Here is a 24,032-nt window from a genome sequence, read left to right as displayed (position 1 = left end):
CTCGCTAACATGGGTCCTTTTGCCTTCCAGTTCTTGTGAAGCCGTTTGCTTAATTGGAATAAATATACCACCTTTGACCCTTGCATCAGACAATTTTGTAAATACAGATTTTAAATGCTTGAAGGGGTCACCTTGAGGATCCAGTGTTTTAACAAATTGTTTAACCACTTCCAGCTTTATGGAATGGTGGAAAAGTCTTTGTTTCTTGGAACTAAAGATCATTTACTACACTGTGAGCAACAGGCTGCAACTGAATTTTGGCAAACCGTTGTCTTCTGTAGTGCTGTTCTACTCCATTGAAACCAGGTTGCAAACTCAGAAGAAGCTCCCCCCAACCATCTTGAAGTTCCCTTGGACACATTCACATTTTCTTAGTCTTATTTAATATGCATAGAGTGCACAACAGGAATCGATTAGTGCATATTCCGTTGTGAAAGCAACAAAGCTTTCAAACTTTTATTTGAACTATCCGTGAAAAACCCAATTCTTAATAAAGATCATTCAAAACAAAACAATAATAGGGATTCTGCAAAAGTGTAAAAACGTGCATAAATGATATGTCCATTTCGGTGTGTAGAAGTCTTGCAGATAGAATCAAGCACGTTCCACCAAACGAGATGTCAGAGTTCCGTACTGGATTTGGTTACACCCAAGTCCCTCACTAAGTCCTCCGAGTCTCGATTAGTAAAATGTGCTGTTTTAAACCTGCAGATCGAAAAGCTGTAATGTGTATCCAAGCACGCCATCCTCTGTCGATCTGGTGCCACACAATGAAGGTGTAACAATTCCAAATCCACATTGCAGAGTTTCAGAATTATATGGTGAATCTACTGAATAGGATAACTGGATTATACCGCAGAATCCTCTTCAAGAACATCACCGTATTTAGTAGTCACGCGGGGTTGAACCACAGTTACTCAAGCGAGTGTACTTGTGTACTCTCGCGCTTGGCTACTCGCCTATGGCGTTCTGAACCGTTCAATAATAAGGGAAAACAAAACATTTAATCAACCATTTAAAAAACTAGGCATTATATACCGTACAGTATTATATACTGTAGTATAAGTACCCTTCATTTCTATTATACTATCATGAGCATGATGCATCTAGTAATAGTCACCATCCAAGCAAATCGACAGTGAAGTGGGGGGGGGAAGGATCGCATACCAAACTTAGTTATAATAAACAGATGATTTTAATAATAATAAATATACATTTTATTGGAGTGTTATTTAAGGATATTATACATGTCTGCAAACAACTCCTTCACACCCACTACACTTTTTATAGATTACGTATTTGTTATATTATGAGTTAAAGAGTTAGAAATTTAGGTGAACGTCTCATTTCATTTATGTTAGGCGTTTAATCGTAATAATAATTTGTAACTCAAAATTGAAACAACTACTGAACCCATACAGCAACTGTACTAATTATTTGGGTCCCCCCCCCACTACCCAAATAATTTTTGAGAGTTGTTTCGAATTTGTGCCAAGCAGACGAAGACAGTGTATCGTGTCTGTAAATTACATGTATCACATGGTCAGTTTGTATGTTTTGAGGGATGAAAAATCCTAATTTCTCATTGGAAATTATGTAACCTTCGCCCCACTGACTTATAGGGAAAAAAAAAAAAATCTTCCATCCATGCGGCTTTGTATGATAAATATTAAAAGTTTTTCAATACTTAAACAAGCGAAAATTATTGCTTTCATTGGATACGACAATTAATAAAAGATATAAATTCCGGGGAAATATTTATTTTAAAACTTTGATTACAGTCACTTGAAATTACTCCAGCAATCTGGGCGTACACGTGCATGGCTTCTTTCTCTTCGAGATCGCCCAGGAAAGATGAATTAAAAAAAAAACATTAAACGGTTTGTAACTACAACTTGGCCACAATGCCTCTAACATGCAACGAGTCAACGCACATTCAACAATGAAAGGTTCACTGCAGCTCTACCGGAAATGGCACTTCGTGCAGGGGAAATGGCCAAAATAAAATGAAAATGAGAGATATGGGAGCATTACTCATTTCCGTAATGGTGCTGCTGCGATTCTCTCTCATTCTCTCTCTCTCTCTCTGTTGTGCGGGAGCGCACGCGTGTGTGTGTGTGTGTGTGTGCGGGTTTAATGAGTAGACATTGCAATGTTGTTAAGGGCTATAAAAGGGACCTGGTAGGAACTCGGAAAGCATTCCGCTGGTAAATAAAATGGAAGGCTCAAAGAGGTTAATGGAAAAACAAATGTTGCAACTGTATTCCCTGATTACCGAGTTCAAACACTTAGATGTTCCCACATAAGTTTCTTTTTCCACTTGGAATAAAAGTTCTATCATTGCTAGACACATATTTGAATAAAATAATAATAATAATAAATAAAGTCAATTTATTACCAACTAGCCGTTACTTCCGGGAAAGCCAGATGCCATGATGCTTCAAAGAAAGTTAGATCTGTTGTTTCATACATGGTCCAAAAAATGGCAACTTGGTTTAATGCTTCTAAAGGCATTTGGTAAACAGAAATCCTACAGCCACGTACAAGCTGGGGGGGGGGGGGAGTTAAAAGTGCTTGAAGACGAAAAAGACTTAAGATTATGATTCAACCTGATTCAACCTTCTGTTTACATTGCATGGAATGCAATGTAAACAGAAGGCTAGAAAGGTTCACAATGTCTATGATTCAAAGGACCTTTGTTAGTGGGGAGAAAGACATCATTAACTCCTTTTTATAAAGCGATAGTTAGACCATATTCAAGGCTGAAGACCGCACCTAACAAAAGATGTAGAGCTCCTGGAGCCCGTCCAATCCGATTGCTCTTCTCTGAACCGTCTGCAGGACAGTTGAAAGGGAAACTGGATTGGTGACAGGTCCAAAGCGATGCACATATGAGGAACAACTTATAAGGTGCGGACCACAGAATTTGCCAATGAGACATCTAAAGAGAAATGTAATTGAAGTCCATAACGCACTGGACGGATTGGGTAAAATTAATGAGGAACCAAGGGCCAGAAATATAAAATAAAAAAAGGCGTGCCTAGAAGGGTGGACATCGATTTGTATTTACCAAAAATCGTAATACAAGATGTACAGCATAGAAGACGGTACATAACCCGAGGAAATGCAATTACAAATTTACAGGAATGTTAACTGATTATAAATAATTATATTTTTACCATTTTTTGCCTGTAAACAGGGTTGCACATTGTCCCCAGCAATTTTAAAGAATGTAACACGGCACCTCAATGAATAAAAAGTTTAATATTACAAATACAATGCGTTCAATTTGTTTACAATGTTCATCCATCAATAATTACATTAATTTGTCCCAATTTAGGTTTCTTTAACATAAATTAGATGATCGTCGTAAAGTTCAGTTATCTGATTACGCAAATGTCCTTGAAGATTTTCACCTTAGATGAAAATCGCTTTATTCGCAAATATTGATTTATTCGCCCACCTTCTTCCCCCTCCCGAAAAAAACTGCACTTCTCGCGCTTCCTTCTCTATGGATTAAAATACAATTATCGAAAAGTTCTAGCATGACGCAATTTGACAACACAACAAATAAAACTGCTTATAATAAACCGATTCAAATAACAAAAATTATCCAAGTTATCTGTAAATGTCTACAATATATTTCGATATTATTTTAATATAACGGGAGTATTATTTTCTCTCTCTAAATTCTAATTGTGCCGATGGGAGTATATTATCAACGTACGTTCTTTTTAGAATTTAAAGATTATCAGGATACCAACGTATTCGTATATGGAGCTTTTTCTCTTTCGTATTATGATGGAGAATTTACTCGTAAATATCAGCGCAGAAATCCTGTAATCAAAAAATCATACGGATATACTTCACTTGGAAAGTCGGAGATCAAAATAAGAACTGGGCGAGGGACACATTTGCTATGCATTTTATGCAGTGAATCTCAAGGCTCAGCTGGAGGGCACTGACTCGCAAAGTTGCAAAAGAACCATCTTGCTGACTGCTACACTACATTCGTTTGACTAATGTTTTTCTGTATTCTTTTCTAAGAACAACAACAACAAAAAACCTTGAAAACCCAACGTCATCTGAAACGATGCCAGTAGCAGATATTGAAGACCACGCCGTATTTAAGCCTCAGGAAACTTTGGAAGTATCAGCAAACCAGCACTTTTTATATGAGGAGAATATTCTGGAGGCTCGCGACTCTGTTGCACCCGTTTTTTTTTTTTTTTTTTTTTTTTTTTTAGCACATTTAAACCTCAGTTTATGTAATCGCCAATTTTATCGATTTTACGTGTTATTATTAATCCCAAATAATTTCGTAAGATCTCGAAATCAATTTGGAAAATCGGTAGTTGGAAAAAGCCTATGAAAATTCCTCGCCTCATTGACGGGATTCGAACCCGGACTTTTTCCACCCGATGTGAGAAGGACGGTGATTAAATCCACTGTGCTGCACGCGTGGGCTTCAACCAATTTGCGCAGAAATATTCACCAAACAAACAATAAGAAGAATTACTGTCGCAATATGACATGTAGGCTCAATCCTGGATGAGGGAAATTGACGCCTTTGAAACAAAGTCCAAAGTCCAAGTCGTCAGTTTCTACCATTAGCCAAATCCATGATTCCAATCGTTGAAACCAATCACGTGTATCCTAAGGATTATTGTGTAATTCCTTTATACAGAAATGAAACCACGCTGTGGTCTAAAATAAAGATGCGAATTAAGCTGTTGATTAATGCCAAAAAATTATAAGAAAAGCGCATAGACCTATACTATTAATTATAGACTATCGCTTGTTGTACGTATAATCAAAATACATCATTCTGCATTAATAAGTATTAGAACAAAGAGATGAGATTATACGTGAGCTTACATCGATTGGAAATCGAGATGATTTAATGCGTGTAAGTCAATAAATGTAAACAGATTCTGCTAATATCGTGTGCGTCCTCCTTAAGTCGTAGACATTCTCGATCGTCACTTGTAACAGCAGTAATATCTTTATAATAAGCAAGTTGGACATTCATTTTACAACAGTGACGAGAAGGCTTTACTTGAAGAAAGTAGGGCATTTCGTTCCACATTATTTTCTTGCTGCGCTTCCAGGATCCCAGTCAGTGCATGGCGCCCGCCGTGATCATTTCGCTGTCAGTCGTTTCACTGATCATACGATCACCCACTTGAAAAGAAAAGTGCACTCGTACATTCCCCCAAGTCTGCGTTTCCTACAAAAGAATCGTCCGAATCTAAACGATCGATGCCCAGAGAATGAGAAGATTAAATCAATCACGTAGACTTTATTTACAACAAAACCTTCAAGGACTTAACCAGTTAATCGCTATCGATGTTTTAATCTTGCTCTCGATAAAACACAGAAAGACTTCCCACTCTGTGGAAAGAAGCAACACGGTGTTGCGCCTTTTTCTCGTAGTTAGTGACGTAGCTGGAATTTCTGGGTCCCTATGCAAAGGCCATCGAAGAGCTCCCCTTCCTCTATTTTTATTAATAAGAAATTCTAATAATCTACTCGAAAAAATATTATTTATAATATACATTTAAGTAATATTCAACAAATCTAAATTCTAACCGTATTTAGATTAGCACTGGGATTGAACCATGGTCTAAGTAGTTTATTTTTCTATAGTGTTTATAAAATATTGTCAGGACACATCTGTGGGCGTCGGTCTACGTGGACCCTTACGCTTTCCTAATATAATAATAATAATCCAAATTACTTGTGTTGTGTACTGTTTATGATAATTGTGCAACTTATAGATCGGCAAATTATATCTAACACGCTGTATAATTCTGGACAATATGCTGTTCAATATATTTTAAATCATGAGGAATGACCTAAACATCGCCAGTAATGATAAGGTTCTCAAACAGAGTACGAAAATAGAAATATCATTCACAAGAATGTCATTTTCATTTTTAAAATAATAATAATAATAAATATTATTATTTTATTTTTTATTATTTAATAAAAATAAGTTTGTTCCGTCTGGACGAGAGGGGACTCCTCGCACCGAGACGGAACAAACGAACCTAGAAAGTTGGGCAAAGAAGACACTCCATGGTAGACACTATAATGACCTCAATCAAGACCACAATAGATAAAATGGCTTCTAATACATGACTCAAGAGAGGGGGAACTCTCTTTCCCGAGATTGAAAGATTCATGCTCGCCATCCACAACCAGGTGTTCAACACCAGAACTATAAAAAATACATCGCTAAAGAGTCTTGAGTGACAGATGATACATGTTGACAATGCCACCTGGCCTCAGAAACGATCCAACATTTCACCGCAGGATGCAAGGTGATCATCCAGACGGAGTACACTCTTGGACAAGACCAGGTAGCCATAGTTAATACATCAGAAGCTAGCAAAGGAAATACCACGACCAGCAAAGGAAATACCACGACCAGCAAAGGAAATACCAAGAGACCGCGACCCACAGAAATTACTGGGACTGCGCCATAATAACGGACAAGACAATTCCGCACAACAGACCGGACATAACCCTTGTCCACAAGAAGGAAAAGGCTAGCTATTTGATTGAAAGTGCAGTGCCTGACACTGACGACTTCCAGAAAACCCATGAGGAAGAGATCAAGGAGTACACGGACCTAAGACAGGAAATCAAAGAGTTCCTCGACCAACAGTTTTTGTTTAGTTTTTGAAATTATGAATGTTGTTTTCTGCTACATCAACGAGCATCAGTATCACAGCCCATAGTGTACCAGTGTATTTTGTCTATATGAGTTCACGAACTCATTTGAATGATGCGCGGGCTGAAAAACCGAGAATAAATCGAGTGGGGGAGACACTACACTTTCCGCCTGATGTTAGTTAACAACAACTCCGACTGAAGAGGCCTTTAAAAATGCCTCTACATTCAACTGGCTGAATTAATTGATTTCCAGACGACATTTCGGAATCCTCTTTGGGATTCTGTCATCAGGCAAAAAAAAAAGAAAAAAAAAAAAAAAAAACAACGAGTGCATGGAGAAACTCCAATCCTCCCCCCCCCCCCAAATTTATTTCTGCTTATACTCGAAAAAAAATATAAAAATGATTGAAGGAAATTCACAAGATGGGGAGAATACAAGAGCAGCCCATATTCACCAATTCCGATGGCGCGAATATTAATACAGATTCGCTTCTGACCACTCGTCTACGGTGGCCTTACTGCTAGCAGAGTACAGTCATTAATTAAACACCGAACGGGCCACCACTTTGCCCCTAAGGAATTTTAGTGTAGTCTTAAATCAATCGGTTCCCTTTCAATAATTGCAATTTGATATTTTAAGTACATGCGCAAAATATAAAATGCCAATTTACACACCCCCACAAAACACTTAGAATAATACTACGTTTAGCTTTCAATTCAATGAATATGACAGAATTGATCCATTGTTTTATTTACTAAGAATGCTGGGTGAACGTGATTTAGATATATTCTTCCATTTTTGTTTTATATTTGCAACGTGAGTTATCACTTATAATTTATCAATCATATATCTCTCGATGTTTTCATTTTCAGCTTAAAACTTTTAGATAATATTGCGATTAATCAATTAATCCTAACACCTAAAAAACGCGGATTATGCAAAATACGTATTAGGAAAAGAAGTGAAAAACTACGATGCAACTAACCAAGTAATTTATTAAACTATATTAATTTCCCGCGTGGATTATAGAACAGATTAATTCAGAGGGTGTACCAAAACGGATAGAATAATATTAAACTTCTTCCACGGAACTAAAATACTCCATCTACAAAACTGAAAGTTGAATACAGCTGACTTCATAAAATCCATGGAGTCAATTATTGGATCCATGCCAATCAGAATTCAATATTATGTTGCGAGGTCTTTAACTAGTTTGTTGGAAATTCCGTCAAGGTCAAATTGCCTGCGTCCGCCCTTAGATTACGATACATTTTTGTATCGAAATCTCTTCGCCACGACAACAGTAAGTGACCGTGCCAATTTCACGGGTTATCTACCCAAATCGCGCCAATACCAACGCATTCACACGCGGACCGTGCGGCCGCTCACGGAGACCTCGTGGCTCGCTCTGAGCTCGTGCATGCGGGGTGCGCGGCGTACAACTTAGCGCCGGCTCCTTAAACCTCGGAAGATAAAAGAAATGAACGCTTACCAGGAACGCCAGGTCTACGACGATGGTCCTCTCTACATGGTGTCCTCTTTCCATTCTTAAATCCCTCCGCCAACGAACCCGACGAACTTACTGGTCTGTACATTTGAGTCGCTTTCCGACAGCGGCACATTCATGATAGCTCACCTCCTCCTCTAACTTTGCGAAATACGTCCTCAAATCTTGTCCGCCTTACAGATCGAGCAGAGCGTCAGCGTTCTCATTGGCCCGACGTGTGCCAGTAAGAGCAGTCTTTCGGCTTCTTCGTATAATACCAGCGCGCCAGCTATTTGCAATCGCGGAAAACACATTTCTTGTTCCTCTTCTAAATTTCTAAGTATTTTCTATAGAACCGTCCCCATAACAAATGCGTCCCTTAGGAATGAAAAGGTATTAGGGGGTTGGCGGGCAATGGCTGACGCTACTGTTGACTGTTACAGAGATGTAAATGCCATACCTCGGATCCGTGAAAGAAGAGGCATCTATTTATTGAGGAAGCACGATGGAACGATGTCAGTGAGCAGGAGTTTATTTTTGTTTTACTTTTGCCATTGTAGTCAGCTTCACGTACGAGAATAATATCAATTTTTTCCCCTTTTTTTTCTTAATTATTCAGTTTTGATGCGCAGTGATTGTGTAATACTCGTTTTACTCTGTTGAGCGTCGTCAGTTGCGAATAGAAGTGTAGTTGTGAAAACAACCAGAGTGTATGAGCAGCTTGGAAGCCGAAAGCAGAAAAATCCTCTGATATTTATCCGTTCACTTCGGAAGTACTGTTCACCTTTAATCCTCTTACTGACAACACCCATGAAAGAGATTCTAGAATAAAGCCAACTGACTACAGAAGATATCACTCAAAAAGGTACTTGTAAAACATAAACCGATCATAAAACATGTCTGCTGAGCTACAATATTTATATCAACAGAGAGAGAGCGAGACTAAACGATGGACAGCTTAGCATTTGCTATTTCTCTACCACTTCTCTAAACTTCTCTGGCCTTATGTGGCCATATCGGTGTATAAGCAGAGAGTATGCTAAGGAGGATGTGATTATCTGAGAGCATAAAATGCTCCTTTGAGTTTATAAATTTATAAAAGGAACTGGTTTCTCTGGAGAACACGTGGAATATGGTCTTTAACCAAGAACTAAGAAGAGCAATACAAAGTGGTCCAAAAATAAGTGAACCGAAATAAAAACGCTGTTGAAATGCAAGATGCATCTTTCGCATCCAAAAGATGGACAGCTATGTCACTGCAGAACACTGCAGTGGAGTTACCGCCTCCAAGCCTACTCAATTCTTCTAATGCAGATCAGTTAGAATTCAGGGGACGGTTGTTAAACAATTTTCTTTCAAGAGCATCAGGCAAAGACGTGAAGTCACTGTCCTCTTGAAACCCAGCAACTAAGAAACAGTTCTTCCAAGAGGTTCAGGTTCCATATCCTGGGTGGGCGTTAGCTACATCTTTTGTTGCTGCATGTGTTTGTCAAAGCCGTTTTTAAGCAGATTTCAGTAACTTACTGGCAGTACCGAAAACAGTGATTGTCTTCCATTCTTGATTAGGTATGGTCCAATAATGACGTGGCTTGATACAGGTGCCACAGTGACTTTTTCAGAATGCAGTCCTGTTTATATAACAGGGCTTTTCCCAGAAGAAGAACACGTATTGAGATATCCACTAAATGGAACGCGATAGAGGAAGTCTCTCGGTTTCACACTTAGAGAAGTTGTATACGACATACGAATACGTTCCAATGTCCATAATCCAGGATACGCTGGAACGGGGAAATTCCAAATTCCTCTGAAAAACGATGTTTACTTTTCTTCGGAAATTTCAGAACTTTTTAATTCTGTCTGTTGCAGTTTCTGCACGCAGCCTGTTTTTCTGAACATTTTCGACCCAGGCAAAATTGCTTTTATTTCCGTGGCGGTGATGATGATGGTTTGTGGAATTTAATCTCTAAACTTGCTGTCGCATTTTGCAATTGTTGTGTCCACACTGCAAAAACAAGAAACTTCCGTACAAACCACTTCCAATTATTTCAGTTACCCTTCCTTTGTTTTTCTTTTCTTTTTTATTGGACCATCATGTAATTACTTTAAGGTAAATTATTTTCTAATTTCCGTTACTGGCTTGACTAGTAGACGTGCAGAAACTAAAAATAGACGAGAATGAAAGAGCAACAAAAAATATAACGAACCTGATCCAGCTCCCTTAATAACACAACACCTCCCCCCCACCTCCACCAAAATCAAGTTGGTGGTTCAATTAGAGAGTTGACTACAGTTTTCTTCGGTTGTTTAACAAGTACTACGCATAAAATCCACTTAAGCGGGACATCACCCAAGAAAGAACGCAATCACCTAACCAACAATTGCACACAGAGCTCAAAACATTTCTTTCAGCGCATTTTTCTTTTGTACTGCTAAGTCTTCAGTACAGAGGACACCTGAGAATTGATTTACGCTCTTCGGTTCAATAGTTAATAACCAGTATACGTCTTGAGAACAGAAGTTGTTCCTTTATGTCTTCTAGTGAAGAAAAGGAATGTCATCGTGTTATCAGATTTAGATTCCTTAGGAGCGAGAACGAATAGACAGACTAGGGATGGCCAATTAGTGGCTAAAGGCCTTCTTATTTGGATTATAGAAACGGGCAGAATTAAATACAATGAATTGTTATGTTTTCGTCGGATTATTTAAAAACAACTTTAACACCAAAACATTGTTTGGACTGAAAAGTCAGGGACTTTATAAACGGGAAGAAAATCTGAACAACATGACGAAAGACCCAACGAAATACAAAAAGGACTCAATTCTTAAAGAACTAATCGTCTTCACCGAATTAAAATAGCAGACAAATTATACGATGACACAACTGGTACTCGGATGCATTGGTTCTTTCAGAACCGATGAATTCAGCGTAGTAAAAAGGAGGTAATATATCATTATGTTTATATATCATTTGACTATTCACTCATTTATAGATAAAAGTGCTGTTTCCATTCTATTTTAACTCGTTCATTCATTATTTGACGAGATGATGACTGAATGTGAGTTTTTCGGTCAAAAACAATCTCTAGGTCATAATGCTGTTGGACTTTGGAATGAGCAATTCAGTGAGTGATAAATTGGCATGTGATCGATTTGGCCTAAGCGAGAAGACTTTCGCTGCTAACATTCGGATATACACATTCTGTAGGGAGCGGTGTACGTTTTGACTTGGCTGTGACCTTGGTTGATAAGTTAAGTTATGGACCGTTAAGTTATCTGAAACCTGGTGACTCTAGCATAAGTGTCACCAATTTAATATCATCAACGTAGCTTACGAAGCTGAGTCTCATTTTTCTCCCTTTCCCTTATCCTCCCAATGATGGAATGCCAGGAGCAATCAGGTGAAGAGTGGGTCAGACAGCAACTGCCCATTAAGGATTACTTGTTGTAGTAGGCCTGTGTTGGAGGCAGATCATCCTTTTTATTAAAAAAAGCGATATTAAAATGACTTCTAGAAGATATGCCACGTGAATAAGTAAACATTAACAGAATCAAATGAAGCACTGAGATCGAGGTAAATTACTGCCAGCTCTGCATTTTCCTGGAAGGAAAAGATAAGAGCATTAGTGAGCAGATCATTTTTTGTGGCATAAGGAGAGGATAAGAAGAAGAAGATGTCAAGTGATAGAAAGAAGAAAAAGATAAAATTTAGAGGAATTTGTAGAGAGGGTTTTTTTTGCAACTAGCTGTACCTGCTGGACTCGGGTGGGTACATGTTGTATTCCGCAAACTTAGTTTCCTTTTAGTTACGCAGGTGAGACTCTTGCTACCTCGTGCACATTAATGTTGTATTCTGTTAATTCAGGAAAACTTCGATGCATGAATGGGTCACTGAAGATGGAAACAAGAAGGGGTAAATTAGAGTTAGGGCTAACGGCTTTCACAGTAAAATTGGAACACCAACAAGGAAGGTGATTCCATTTGGTAGGATGTAATTGAAGATAGTAATTATCATCTGTTTGTTACTTGATTCATAAAAACAAAGTTACTTACTTTCAGGTTACTTACACAGGACTCTATACCTCAATTGGGCGAAAGAATATCGGCACTGGACCTCGGATAACTGGTCCGATGAGTCCCGTTTCCAGTTATTTCGAGCGGTTGGGAGGGTGCGTATCAGGCGGAAACCGCACGAAGCTATCCACCCGTCATATCAACAAGGAACTGTTCAGGCATGTGGACGGTCGGTAATGGTCTGGGGCATGTTCAACTGGCACACGTTGGGACCTCTGGTACGTCTAGAAGCATCTCTGAACGGTCCAGGGTACGTACCCATCCTTGCAGATCATCTGCATCCGTTCATAGTCATCGTGCACCCACAGGCAATGCTCCTCCCCACAGAGCCGTGTTGACTAGAACATGGTTCGAAGAGCATTCCGCAAATTTTACCACCATGTAATAGCCTCCACGTTCACCGGACATGAACCCTGTGGAGCCTGTGGAAAGGTCCGTTCGAGGTTTGTATCCGCCACCCAGGAATGCGATGGAATTATGGACAGCGGTGCAGCAAGCATGGATGGAAATACCTGTGGAACGCTATCGTGAACTAGTGGACTCAATGCCTCGCCGGGTGACTGTCCTTATCCGGGCGAAAAGTGGGCCTACGCGTTACTAGGTAGGAATCCCACGATTTCTGTCCACTCAGTGTACACCACAGTTTCAAGAAACTTTTATAAGTGTGAAAACTGTTCATAGTTGTTTTTACAGGCCAATTTGCGTGTTGTGAAGGCTGATAAACCAGTTGATGTATTAAGGACCTCCATAAAGAAATTAAATAGAAAGAAAAACAGTTTTAATTATACAATTCTTCAAGAAGAAGACGCAATCGCGTCTATCTCTTCCATCTACAAATCATCCCTCTCCCGGAGTGTCTCGTACATGGTCATTTTAGGATTACTGGTAAGTTACACGATTTTATACCTATAATTCACATAACTAATATTTCATATTTCTATTGTTTAAAAAATTTCTTTCCTTATTTTTCAATTCGTCTGGAAAGTAATTCCACTCCCCTTTCCATTACTTTTAAGTATTTGCCATCAAAAATTCCGGTTTTCTCAATCCCAAGGGTTTGCGGGCGTCTAATGCCCACGAACGGTGAGGGATAAAAGGTAAAAAAAAAAAAGGGTAAACTGCAGCCATTATCAACCCGCTGCAGGATGGAAGCCTCCTCAACAATTCACGTCGAGGGAAATGGACCATAATCTGCCACCCTGGTTCAGTGCGGGTTGACAGATCGACCGTATTTAGCAGTCAGGGGCTTGAACACCGGTCTACTCAAAGAGCGTGTGCTACTTGTACATAGTGTGCATAGTATTAGGGTCAGGCGCCACCTGTGGTTTCCCACATCTGCGCCATATGTTCGCTGTGAAGGAATACAGTACTACTGTAAATGCCAGAAAAGTTTTGTGTGTTGTATATGACATATTGCGTTAGGTTCTGTTGTGTGTCCTGGCATTTGGCCGCAGGGCCCCTAGTGGGACTCCACGTTGCCCGCACACACCACTAGGAGGTAGCCAGTCTGCCCATTATTCTCTGGCTTGTCTCCGCCAGGGTCGCCAGAGCTTCCTGGACGGAGACAAAAAAAAAAAAAAAAAAAAAAAAGGCAGAGTCGGGGAAGTACAGAGTGTACGCAAGAAAGGAGGGTATAGCTAGAAATATGGAGGATGTAGGCGAAGGTATCCTCCAAGGTTATCAATGGAGCAATAAGCACCATCAGGTGAAAGGGGAACCCGGGAAGGACAATAAATAAGACAGCAAGAGAGCCGTGTGCAATTTGCCACTGAAGAATGAGGTGGTCCATACGCCAGTTGATCCTATCCAGGTTAAGATCGGTTTTGCCAGTTAGGTTAGGATCAGATGTTTGGGTTGTTCCTATTTTGTGTTGGCAATAGGGTGCTCCGTCTTGTGAAGAGGGCTTGTGCAAACTTGGTAAACTCATAGTAGTAATTTTCTTCCGTGATGAATAAGTGTTCATTTCCTTGAGAGTTATCTTGTATACGAGTAAACAGGATGCTGCGGAGGTCCTCATAGTGTTGACAAGTACATACTAGATGGTTCCAGTCTTCTATTTCACCACATGCACAGTAGGGGTTGTCAATGATTCCCATGGATGTTAATTTATGGTTTATTGATCCGTGTCCAGTAATGAGGTAGGTGGTATAAAGACCAGGAGAAAACCAATTTGGAGATTTAGGAAATACGGCATTCACATACGGTATAAATTTCTTGGTGATTGGGCCCTTGTCGGTAGCAGTCCATCTGTCCTGCCAGGTCTGAAGTAGTAGGATGGCAATTTTTTCTTTTCCTGCCTGATTTCATTCAGGTTATTGCTGGAGTGTCCAAGGATAGTTGCTGGTATACCCCTGGATAGACAGTAGTGCAGGCCCTTCGAATAACCTCCAGATCAAGCGGAAGGATGCCCGCAAGAACCTGAAGGGCTGGGTTGCTAACTGTGCAGCATGCCCTTGTAATAGTAAGAAGGATGGTGCGCTGGATGGTTCCCAGTTTACGTTTGTTGTTGTAAAGAGTTGCCCTGCGAAACCAGACCCCTGATCCATACGTTATGAAGGGAAGGAAGATTGATTTGTACAGAATCTTAAGGGTGCGTCGGTTCAATCCCCAATCACGACGACTCACCCGTGCAATGAGAGCAGTGTAGTTTCTCACTTTCGCGTGGAGGTGTGCAAGATGCGGAGAGAAAGTGAGCTTAGAGTCAAGTACTATTCCCAGTAGTTTTAACGTAGAAACTAGCTTGACGGTTTGGCCTTGAAGTTTGATAGTGGGGTTTCTAGTAGGCTGTAGTGATCCATTCAGGAGAATGGATTGTGTCTTTTGGGGGTGAGAGTCTTAGTTTGTGTAGGGCTGCCCAGTTCTGAAGGATTTGAAGTGCCTGGTTTCCTCTGGCTTCCAGAGAAGCTCTGCTGTCAGCCTCAATCGAGATGGTCACATCATCAGCAAAGGCCTGTATAGCTACAGGACCTAGGTCCAGTCCAAGGAGCTCATCCAGGACAATGTTCCACAAAAAAGGACCAAGGACTGAACCCTGGGGGCAACCGCTGTAGATTGACCTGGTAATTCTTCGGTACGTTGAGGAGATTGTAATTTTCCTATTTGATAAGTAGCTTTCGATGCATTTGAATAAATTTAATGGTATATTTGCTTGCCTAAGTCTGCGAAGGAGACTTGCCCACCAGAGCCTGTCAAATGCTCCTACGAAATCTATTGCTATTAGTAGGTAGTATTTGGAGGTAGAAGTTGAGACTGCAGAGATGATCATTTGCAGTGCGTCTTCTGTGTAACGCCCCGGTCGAAATCCAAACTGGAAGTTGGACTGGAGCCCAGCTTTGGTGTAATGGTCTTGGAGCCGTACTAGGAGTAGTCGTTCAAACAGTTTACTGACCATGGATAAAAGGGCAATGGGTCGATATGACTCTGGTTGTTGGAGCGGTTTAGACGGATTTTTTATGATTAGTTTTACATTGGCATTTTTCCATTCTTCTGGGAAAGATCCATGGGACAAGCACTTATTGAAGAGGTCGAGTAGAAACTGGATGTTAATTTGGGCGGTCTTTTTAAGGACTTCGGGTTCAATGAGATCTGGTCCGGGACATTTCCTCTCTTTCATTTTGGTAAGAGCCTGCTGCAGTTCATCGGTGGTAAATTGGTCTTCTACAGCATTGTTGAAGTAGATGTTGTTTGCCTGGCATATTTCTTGCTGTTGTACTGTCAGAGGATCAGTATCTGTACCAAAAAGTGTGTCCAGAATATTGGCCATAGACTGCTCCCACGATGTAGTCATAGTGCCGTTTGATGTGAGAGTGGATTGGATAACTTCGCCCCTCGGGAGCTTGTTGGTGGTGATGCGGTACACCACCCCCCAGGGTTCAGTATTGCCAGTCGTTTTGACGAGTCGTTCCCAAGATGACCTTTTACACTGCCTTATAAGGGAGGTGTAGTCGTTTCTGACTCTTCGATATTCTTCACGGAGGGTGTTGACCTCATTTGGGGGCCAAGAGGTACGAGCTCTCTGGGGACCACCATGGGACGGCATTAGGCATTGGTCTTTTCTTTCTAATTGATTGATTGCAGTCCTGGATGATGATTTCTGTTGTGAGCTTTTGATGTTGGTTGGGGTCCAGTGCTGGAAGATCAGAAGAGTTGTGGTTCTGGATCATGGTCTGCAGCGTGGAGCAAAAGATTTCCCAATTGGCCTTGTTAATGGCATAGCGACTAATATTGTAGTGAGGTGGAGGAGTTGGATCAATGGATCTTGTGAGTTGAAATGTAATAGCTCTGTGATCTGAGGTGGTCCAGGCCTCATTGACCTGCCACCCAGAAATTTTGCTACTTGTACACCCGCTCTTGACCACTCGGCTACGAGAATTGAACGAGAAGCTCTTCCAACTTGGCCTAATACCCATAGACGTTTGCTACTGCGAGGCCAAGGAGAATTGGTTCCACCTTCTCTTCGAGGACCTGCGCTCTCTACGAGGACCTGAGGCAAGACCTAGCAAATACCATCCCTCTCACTGAAAACCAACTGGACATTCTGCTACAGACACCAGAGAACATGGCTGCCTTCCAGAACTTCTCGACGCAAGTATTCACGCTCAGGAAAACCTCCTACAGAATAATACAGGTTACGAATGGGGATCCCCAGACAGCAGTTTAAAAATTTTATTTTACTAATCTAAATTTTTTTAATTATTTTTATTGGTTTTTATTTTATTAATTATTTTTATTTTATTTATTTATTTTTCTCATTTTTTCCTTCGCGCTCTGCACTAGCGTACTTTCCCCTCCCCCCTGTTCTCTACTAGTGTAGCTTCTCTCTCTCCCTTTTTTTTATTACACCACGGGATTTTTTTTCCCTCTCTTTATCTCTCTCTTTTGTTTTCTTCTTCTTTTTTTTTCTCTTCCTCTGGAATGAGCCCCCAGAGGAACCTGGCCCACCTTTTGACAACATCAGGTGAGTCAGACTCTTTTGAGACGGTACGTGTTTTACTGGGACTGGCCCACCTTCCCGTGGTGTGGACGAGTACCCAGAATCATCTGTCCAGGTGAGTAATGCTTCTGGGTAGCCAAGCGGCCAGAATAGAACAACAGAACACACACACAAACGTACGTCACACACACATCTGGCCCATTTGTAGTGATACTGTTCTTCACAGAGATACGAGGCGGAGTTGAACAGACGTTCTAGGAGCCGCCCTTTACAAAAAGACACGTCCACTCGGCTACGGAGGAGGGATACTTGTGGCTTTTAAAAAGTTGAGTGGGCCCCTGAAAAGGTTCCTGGGCACCCCTGTAATGACTAATCCGTCCTTGACCTAAAATAAATAAGTTTTCTTTTTATACACTAGGACAACCTTATAAGGTCAGAGAGGAGTTCAAAAGACAGAGAGAGAATACGAGGTGGAAGACAAAATTGAGCCAATAATAAGCATATTCTTATTATTGGCTCAATTTCAATTTCGAAACTTTTATGAACTTAATCGCTACATTTAACAATCTTTCTCATGTATTTCCTGTTTAATTTCATTTACGATGAAAACCAAATTGGCGTAAATCTGACATCGAAATTGAAAGTTAAAATTGTTCTGCCCTTTTTTATAAATTTAGATATTTGTTTTGATACTCAGCCAAAACCCTTGTTTAAGATTCAAATTATATTCCTCCATCACACGCATGAAGTATGGGGTCACTAACCCAGTGGAATTTTTTTATCTTAAGTAGGAAAATAGGGCTGATATTTTTCATTTAAAATAGGTTAATGTTTCTAAAATAATATATATCAATGTTCAGACTGGTTTTGCATGTGAGCAGGAAACATTTCTAAATCATTCTGCACACAGCATTTATTTAAATCACTAAGTTTTTTTCCTTTAAAAGCAATAAATTTATCGGCCGAAAAAAGAATATTTTAACTTTCGCCTTATATTTATTTTTATTTGTTTAAATAATGTTTAAACAAATAATTCATTTGTTTAAATAATGGAATTAATCAGATATAAATACGTTTTCGTAGCCGGATGTCATCAGATAAATAATTACAAAATTTAGATTCTTCTGATTTAAAAAAAAAGTAAAAGCTCATCCAATGCACATTACAATACAAAAAGAACATGTTGTGATCATATTCCATTACGCATAGCTTTGAAAGCATTCTTCATCTTTTGATGAAGAATGCTTTCAAAGATGCGCAAATGAGCTGTTCAATATCCGATCACATTTCTTGACCACTCTACAATTGCGTTGTTAGAGATTGGTATTTTTAATTTATTTTCCTTTAAAAATTTTTAAATTAATTTTCTATTAAAAATTTTCAAAAATCTTTTTCGTTTAAAGTTTTTAAAAATTGTTTTTGTTTTAAAGTTTTTAAAAAAATTATTTTTAAGTTTTTAAAAAATTTAATTTCTTTTTATTTAATTTTTTAATTTTTTTATTTAAAAGTTTTTTAATTTTTTATTCAAAAGTTTTTCAAATTTATTTAAAGTTTCTTAAATATCTTTTCCTTTTAAAGTTTCTTAAATTTCTTTTTCTTTTAAAATTTTTCAAATTTGTTTTTCTTTTAAAGTTTTTAAAATGCATTTTTCTTTTACATTTTTAAAAATTTATTTTCCTTTTAAATTTTTTGAAATTTCTTTTTTTTTCTTAAGTTTTTAAAATGCATTTTTCCTTTATATTTTTTTAAAATTTATTTTCCTTTCAAATTTTTTGAAATTTATTTTTCTTTTAAAGTTTTTGAAATTTATTTTTCTTTTAAATTATTTTTAAACTTATTTTTCTTTTAAAAGTTATTTTTCTTTTAAAGTTTTTCAAATTTATTTTTACATTTAAATTTTTTAAAACTTTTTCTTTTAAAGTTTTTCAAATTAATTTTTCTTTTAAAGTTTTTCAAATTAATTTTTCTTTTAAAGTTTTTCAATTTTCTTTTATTTTAGTTTATTTTGCAATGTCATTTCATATATTTCTTACCATTTTGAGCATTTATATTTTCAAAATTATTTAAGGAGCTGAATGGTGATCATTGATTAATCTTATCTTATATTTTCAAAATTTTTGGTTAAGCATTCTTCCTCGGCTTTCAAGATTGAAATAATACCTTTGGGACGGTGCTGTTTCACCTCAAAGAATTCAAATCAAATTCTTCTTACGCTATCGAAATCATATTTGTCCTTCACCAGAGGAATTATGAATCATTTTGTCGCCGTTTCCGAATCGTACCTCTCTGTGTTCGACAACAACACCCTGGGCCACTCTTTTGCATACAATACTATAAACTCCACATACTTACCATTTGGAAATTTCCAATCTCAATATAAGAAATTGCTTTCCACTCCGTATGTTGAGCTGCCAGTCGACTTCCGTGGATCTTAGTCCACACAATCCATCGCAGCCTACCACTTTTTTGAAGAGGTCTAGAATCGGCGCTAAGACTTTATAAATCGTCGTTGATTGGACGATTTATAAAGTCCTGTTTTGTCGAGGATGTATTTAGCCGGTCTCAATGTAGGAAGAAGTAGTGTTCTCCGGTGAGTTGTTTCGGATTTTTCAGCCCGCACAACGTGCAATAGATTTGTGAAACACACTTCTGCGGATAGCTCACATACGAATATAAACTTGGGTGCCATTGAAAGAACTTTTTTTTTGTTTCTTCATAAGCTTGTCAAAACTTTATGAATTCCAATGTAGTTTCTCAACTTTCTGATCTGAGTTTTAGGGCCTGAGCCCTAAACCAAATAAAATACAAAAATAGGTACTAATTTGTTCACTAAATTTCCAGTACTTTACAGAATGAATATTTTCCATAAACTAATACCTTCGTCCTAGGGTTCGCACCTTAGTGCGAACCCTAGGACGAAGCTAAGGCAAAACTTGTCGAGCTAATCTATCAAATAAGCGCAACAATAGTATTCTTTAAATTTGCCCTAATCCATATAGGATATAAGACATAAATAAAGCTATTTGAAACTTTAAAATTACCTACCTTATATCGTACACTTTGTATAAAAACTTAACTGAAAATAATTATAGTAAAATATATTTTAAAATGGTTAATATCATGACACATAATTGCAGTGATAAGGTTTAGGTATTTTCTGTGGCTCTAAAAGACCAGGTGGTATTTATTCAGTTAAATGATTACTCTTTATAAGTTTATAGTAGAACGAATGTTCACATCCGGTTTACCATACTTCTGAATGTGGTTTATTATGAGATTTCAAATCCATCAACCTCATCTCTATTGAGAAATGTTACCATTTAAAAATTGCATTTCTTTTAGGGCCATAAACAGAAAAGGTGTTCCATTCGACCAGACACTTTAATGTATTTAAGAATAAAATTTTATCAAGGTCTTTCCAACTGTGATGGTTGGAAAACTTATCAGTTGGAAGTAACCATAACAACAGAGAATTATCAGAGGATTCTTCCACCATCGGGTCATTTCACACGAGTCTGCTACAACTCATTCCTTATTACTTTGACAGCAACTGACACCAAGAAAACAATTTGGATAGGTAAGGGATATTGTCCCCCACATGTCTTGTCTGTTAGAAAAGTGGATGAATCGTTAATTGTGAAACACTTTTTTTTTTTAAATCCTCAGCTTTTTTTCTTTCTGAGATATCAGTACATATGGATCTTTTAAGTTGCTAAAGACTTTGTTGAAGTATAAATTTAGGCTACTCAATGCTTTTTAATGTATGTTCTACTCGTAATTTGATATGTACTCTAAAATTAGCAGGTTCATACGATTTCAGTTTTAGCTGTTTCTCATAAGTGATACTTTTATCAATTTAGCAAATTTTGCATAAAATAGTTTCATAATGTTTAGTTATACGAGTAATACACTTCCCTTACCTTATGACAAATAAGCGGAATGAGCAGCGCTGAGGATATTACAGAGATATCACAAGTTTACGAGATTTACAAAGACATGTAAGGGACATACAGAGATATCACAAGTTTGAGAAGCGCAATCGCTGAATGCCACTGCGTGCGTTTGAAGTCCGAAAGGTCAACCGTAGTCGATGTAGCGGAAAGATGGAAGAACGAATTGTTCATCTCTGAAAAAAAAGTAGTGAAAGCGAACCGAGCGATGGAGTTGGAAGATGTTGCACAGGAGCTCCAGTTGTAAGTGCGTTCACGATCCATAAGAGCTGCACAGAGTGGGATATCATGGCAGAGTTGCTGTTGTCGATGTAGTTGGGTAGAATCTTGTTGTTGTCGTTCGAGTTAGGTAGAATCGCTGTCCTTCCCACACCGGGTGGAAAAGACCTGAGTTCGAGTCCCATCGAAAGGTGAAGAATTTTTATGGGCCTTTTTTCACAAAGTTGCTGTGTTAGTCGGTCTCAGGCGAGGGTAGCGTGGTTTTTCTCCCGGAAACTCGAGTTTTTCGTCCAGCAAACATGCAATTTACAGACAATATACACGGAGCAATATAGCTTTAGTCTCTGATGCTCCTACAACAACAACAACCTGCTACAAGGAAATGGATGAAAGTGTTTCACGGATCGATGCTGCCACTGGAGGAATCAAAGGCAGGTATATACATATTTTATTAATTTGTTCAGTAAAACTCTTGTTCTTCCAAACGTCATGGTGTCCGAATACTTTTGTTTTGTTAGTGTATCTATAATTTTAAAATGATAAATTAAATTTTCGATATCAAAATTATAAATAAGTTAGTTTAATAAAAATGTAAACTTAGCTGTATTATAGTTAGGTTTAGTGTGTGTTTGTTAGCGCCAAAGTAACTAAATCTATGAGGAATTAGTATATTGTGTTTGTACTTGTGTGTATTCTGTTTGCTGGAAGGAAAACCATGCAACCCTCTCCTGAGACCGACTAACTTGGCCAAGTTCCAAAAGAAAAGCTCAAAAGTTCTTCACGTCTGAAGGGATTCAAACTCCACCAGTTGTGGAAGGACGGTGATTCTAAGCACTGCGCCTTCCCCTAAGAGATGTATTGTAGTGTTTATCCCCCCCCCACTTTTTGTTCTGATGACAGGATTCCAAAGAGAATTGCAGAAACGTTTCCTGTATACATATATTATATTGCTTAAAATGATAACTTTCTGCGAAAAAAAAATTTCCTTTAAGCTTTCCAACTTATGAAATAATGCGAACACAATCATAGAGAGATAATTCAGGAGATTTAATTTAATTCAAGATTAAGAAACGTTCACTTCAAAAGGTACAACAAGGAAGACAGATAATTAAGTGAAAACAGCCGAAATACAATTTTTTCCCCAGTTTTTTGTATGCTCCTTTTTAATTGCAGAACCTTGAAAAGAGATTAATATTTTACTTATAGAATATTAAAAGCTTATTTTTTATCACTCATTCTAATGCAAATCTTTTAATGGAATCTTTTAATCCTTTTAATGGCCTCTTTCTTTTTAAAAAGAATACATTTTTAAAGTGATTATTTAATGATAAAATCGCGACATTACTTCATTCGGTTCGAATCTTATAATTAAATCTACAACCTTAAATGATTTTTTGCTGGCGTGATATCTATTCGACTTCTACTGTACTTGTATGGCTGTTAAATTCTTTGAAGAACATATTATTGTCTTTTGCAATAGACTACGCTTGAAACGACCATTTTGTATACCAAAACGCCCATCATAATCTTGAAACTGACGCATATATCTTACTGAATTATGAACACTATTAATCAAGTCATCTGAGGGAACTGATTAAAGAAGACAATTTGATTTAACATCGTCTAGAAAATTTTCTTCACCTGTAAATCAGAGTCAAAACTTTACTATCGGGATCTGCTATTTTAAGTAGAGGTTCTCGATGCTGGAATATTAGCACTGATTTGCAGCTGACGGAACTGAGTGAACCATCAGCTGCAGCTGATGATGCTTCACTCTTTTCCATTGATCTGAAGATTACTGCTATGTACAACTTATCGTGGGATGCAAAAAAAAGAAAGCGAAAAAATGAACCATGTTGGATAAGTGTGATGTATTGAAATACGATAACTTCATAATCCAACAGCAACATTCCTCAAACTGTGCAACTGTTGTGAATTATGCACATAATACATAGACATTCATCTTGCTTTCAAGAAGAAAACGAGCATCTTTTCATCACTAGATGCTTTCATCAGTTTTAAATATTTTTAGCATTTTATAAGAATTTACCAAACATCGTTTTCTTAATAAGTTCCATCCGACACATATGCTAATTAAAATAATCAACAAATCATCACATTAAAATATTAATATTATATTATATTAAATACTTTTCAGTACATTTCTTCCCTTTTATGGAATAAATAATAAATAAATGGAAGAATCCATCTGAACGGAATTGCAATTAGAATGGGTGACCAATTTTGGACTCAGTAAGCCTTCGTGGTGAGTATAGTCGTTACGATTGTTGTCCTTTTATATGTGGAAATGGTACTGGTTTGAATCTGTGTGGACGGAAGAAAATTACTGGGCTTTTTTTTTCATAATGTTGCCAGATCACTGTTACCGAAAAACCGTGCAACGTTATACAGCTTTTTCCTCCTGAAAATTCAAGTTTTTCATCCAGCAAAAATAGGAAATTTTAAATTACAGGCAGTTTACAGATCTTATATACCGATGCCTCATTCCCTCACCTGCCTCGAAGCTAATTCTAAACACAACTAACCAATCCATTCAACAAAACAAACAAGTATAAGCTTTTAGCGAATAACATATTGTGAATTGAAATTGAGAATTGAAACCTTATTGTACTCAAATATTGAACTAACAGTTAAAATATTTCGATCTGAATATGCTTGTATAGTACTCGA

The 24,032-nt window shown here is 38.0% G+C and overlaps 1 protein-coding gene across 1 annotated transcript in view; it reads right to left on the bottom strand.

The window, feature by feature from the left end:
• The window catches only part of LOC150087062 (metalloprotease TIKI2-like), a 354,951-nt gene extending 346,599 nt beyond the window's left edge, over positions 1-8,352 (bottom strand). Inside the window, exon 1 of the mRNA XM_090371789.1 lies at positions 8,175-8,352. Within this exon, the coding sequence (XP_090227915.1) occupies positions 8,175-8,228 (54 nt within the window). The 5' untranslated portion in view covers positions 8,229-8,352. The remainder of the gene's footprint in view (positions 1-8,174) is intronic.
• Positions 8,353-24,032: the final 15,680 nt, after the last annotated feature.

The sequence above is a fragment of the Mastigoproctus giganteus genome, chromosome 4, assembly GCF_048544385.1.
Source record: "Mastigoproctus giganteus isolate SK-2022 chromosome 4, ASM4854438v1, whole genome shotgun sequence".
NCBI classification, from domain to species: Eukaryota; Metazoa; Arthropoda; class Arachnida; order Uropygi; family Thelyphonidae; genus Mastigoproctus; species Mastigoproctus giganteus.
This window is presented reverse-complemented; position numbering and strand designations above follow the sequence as displayed.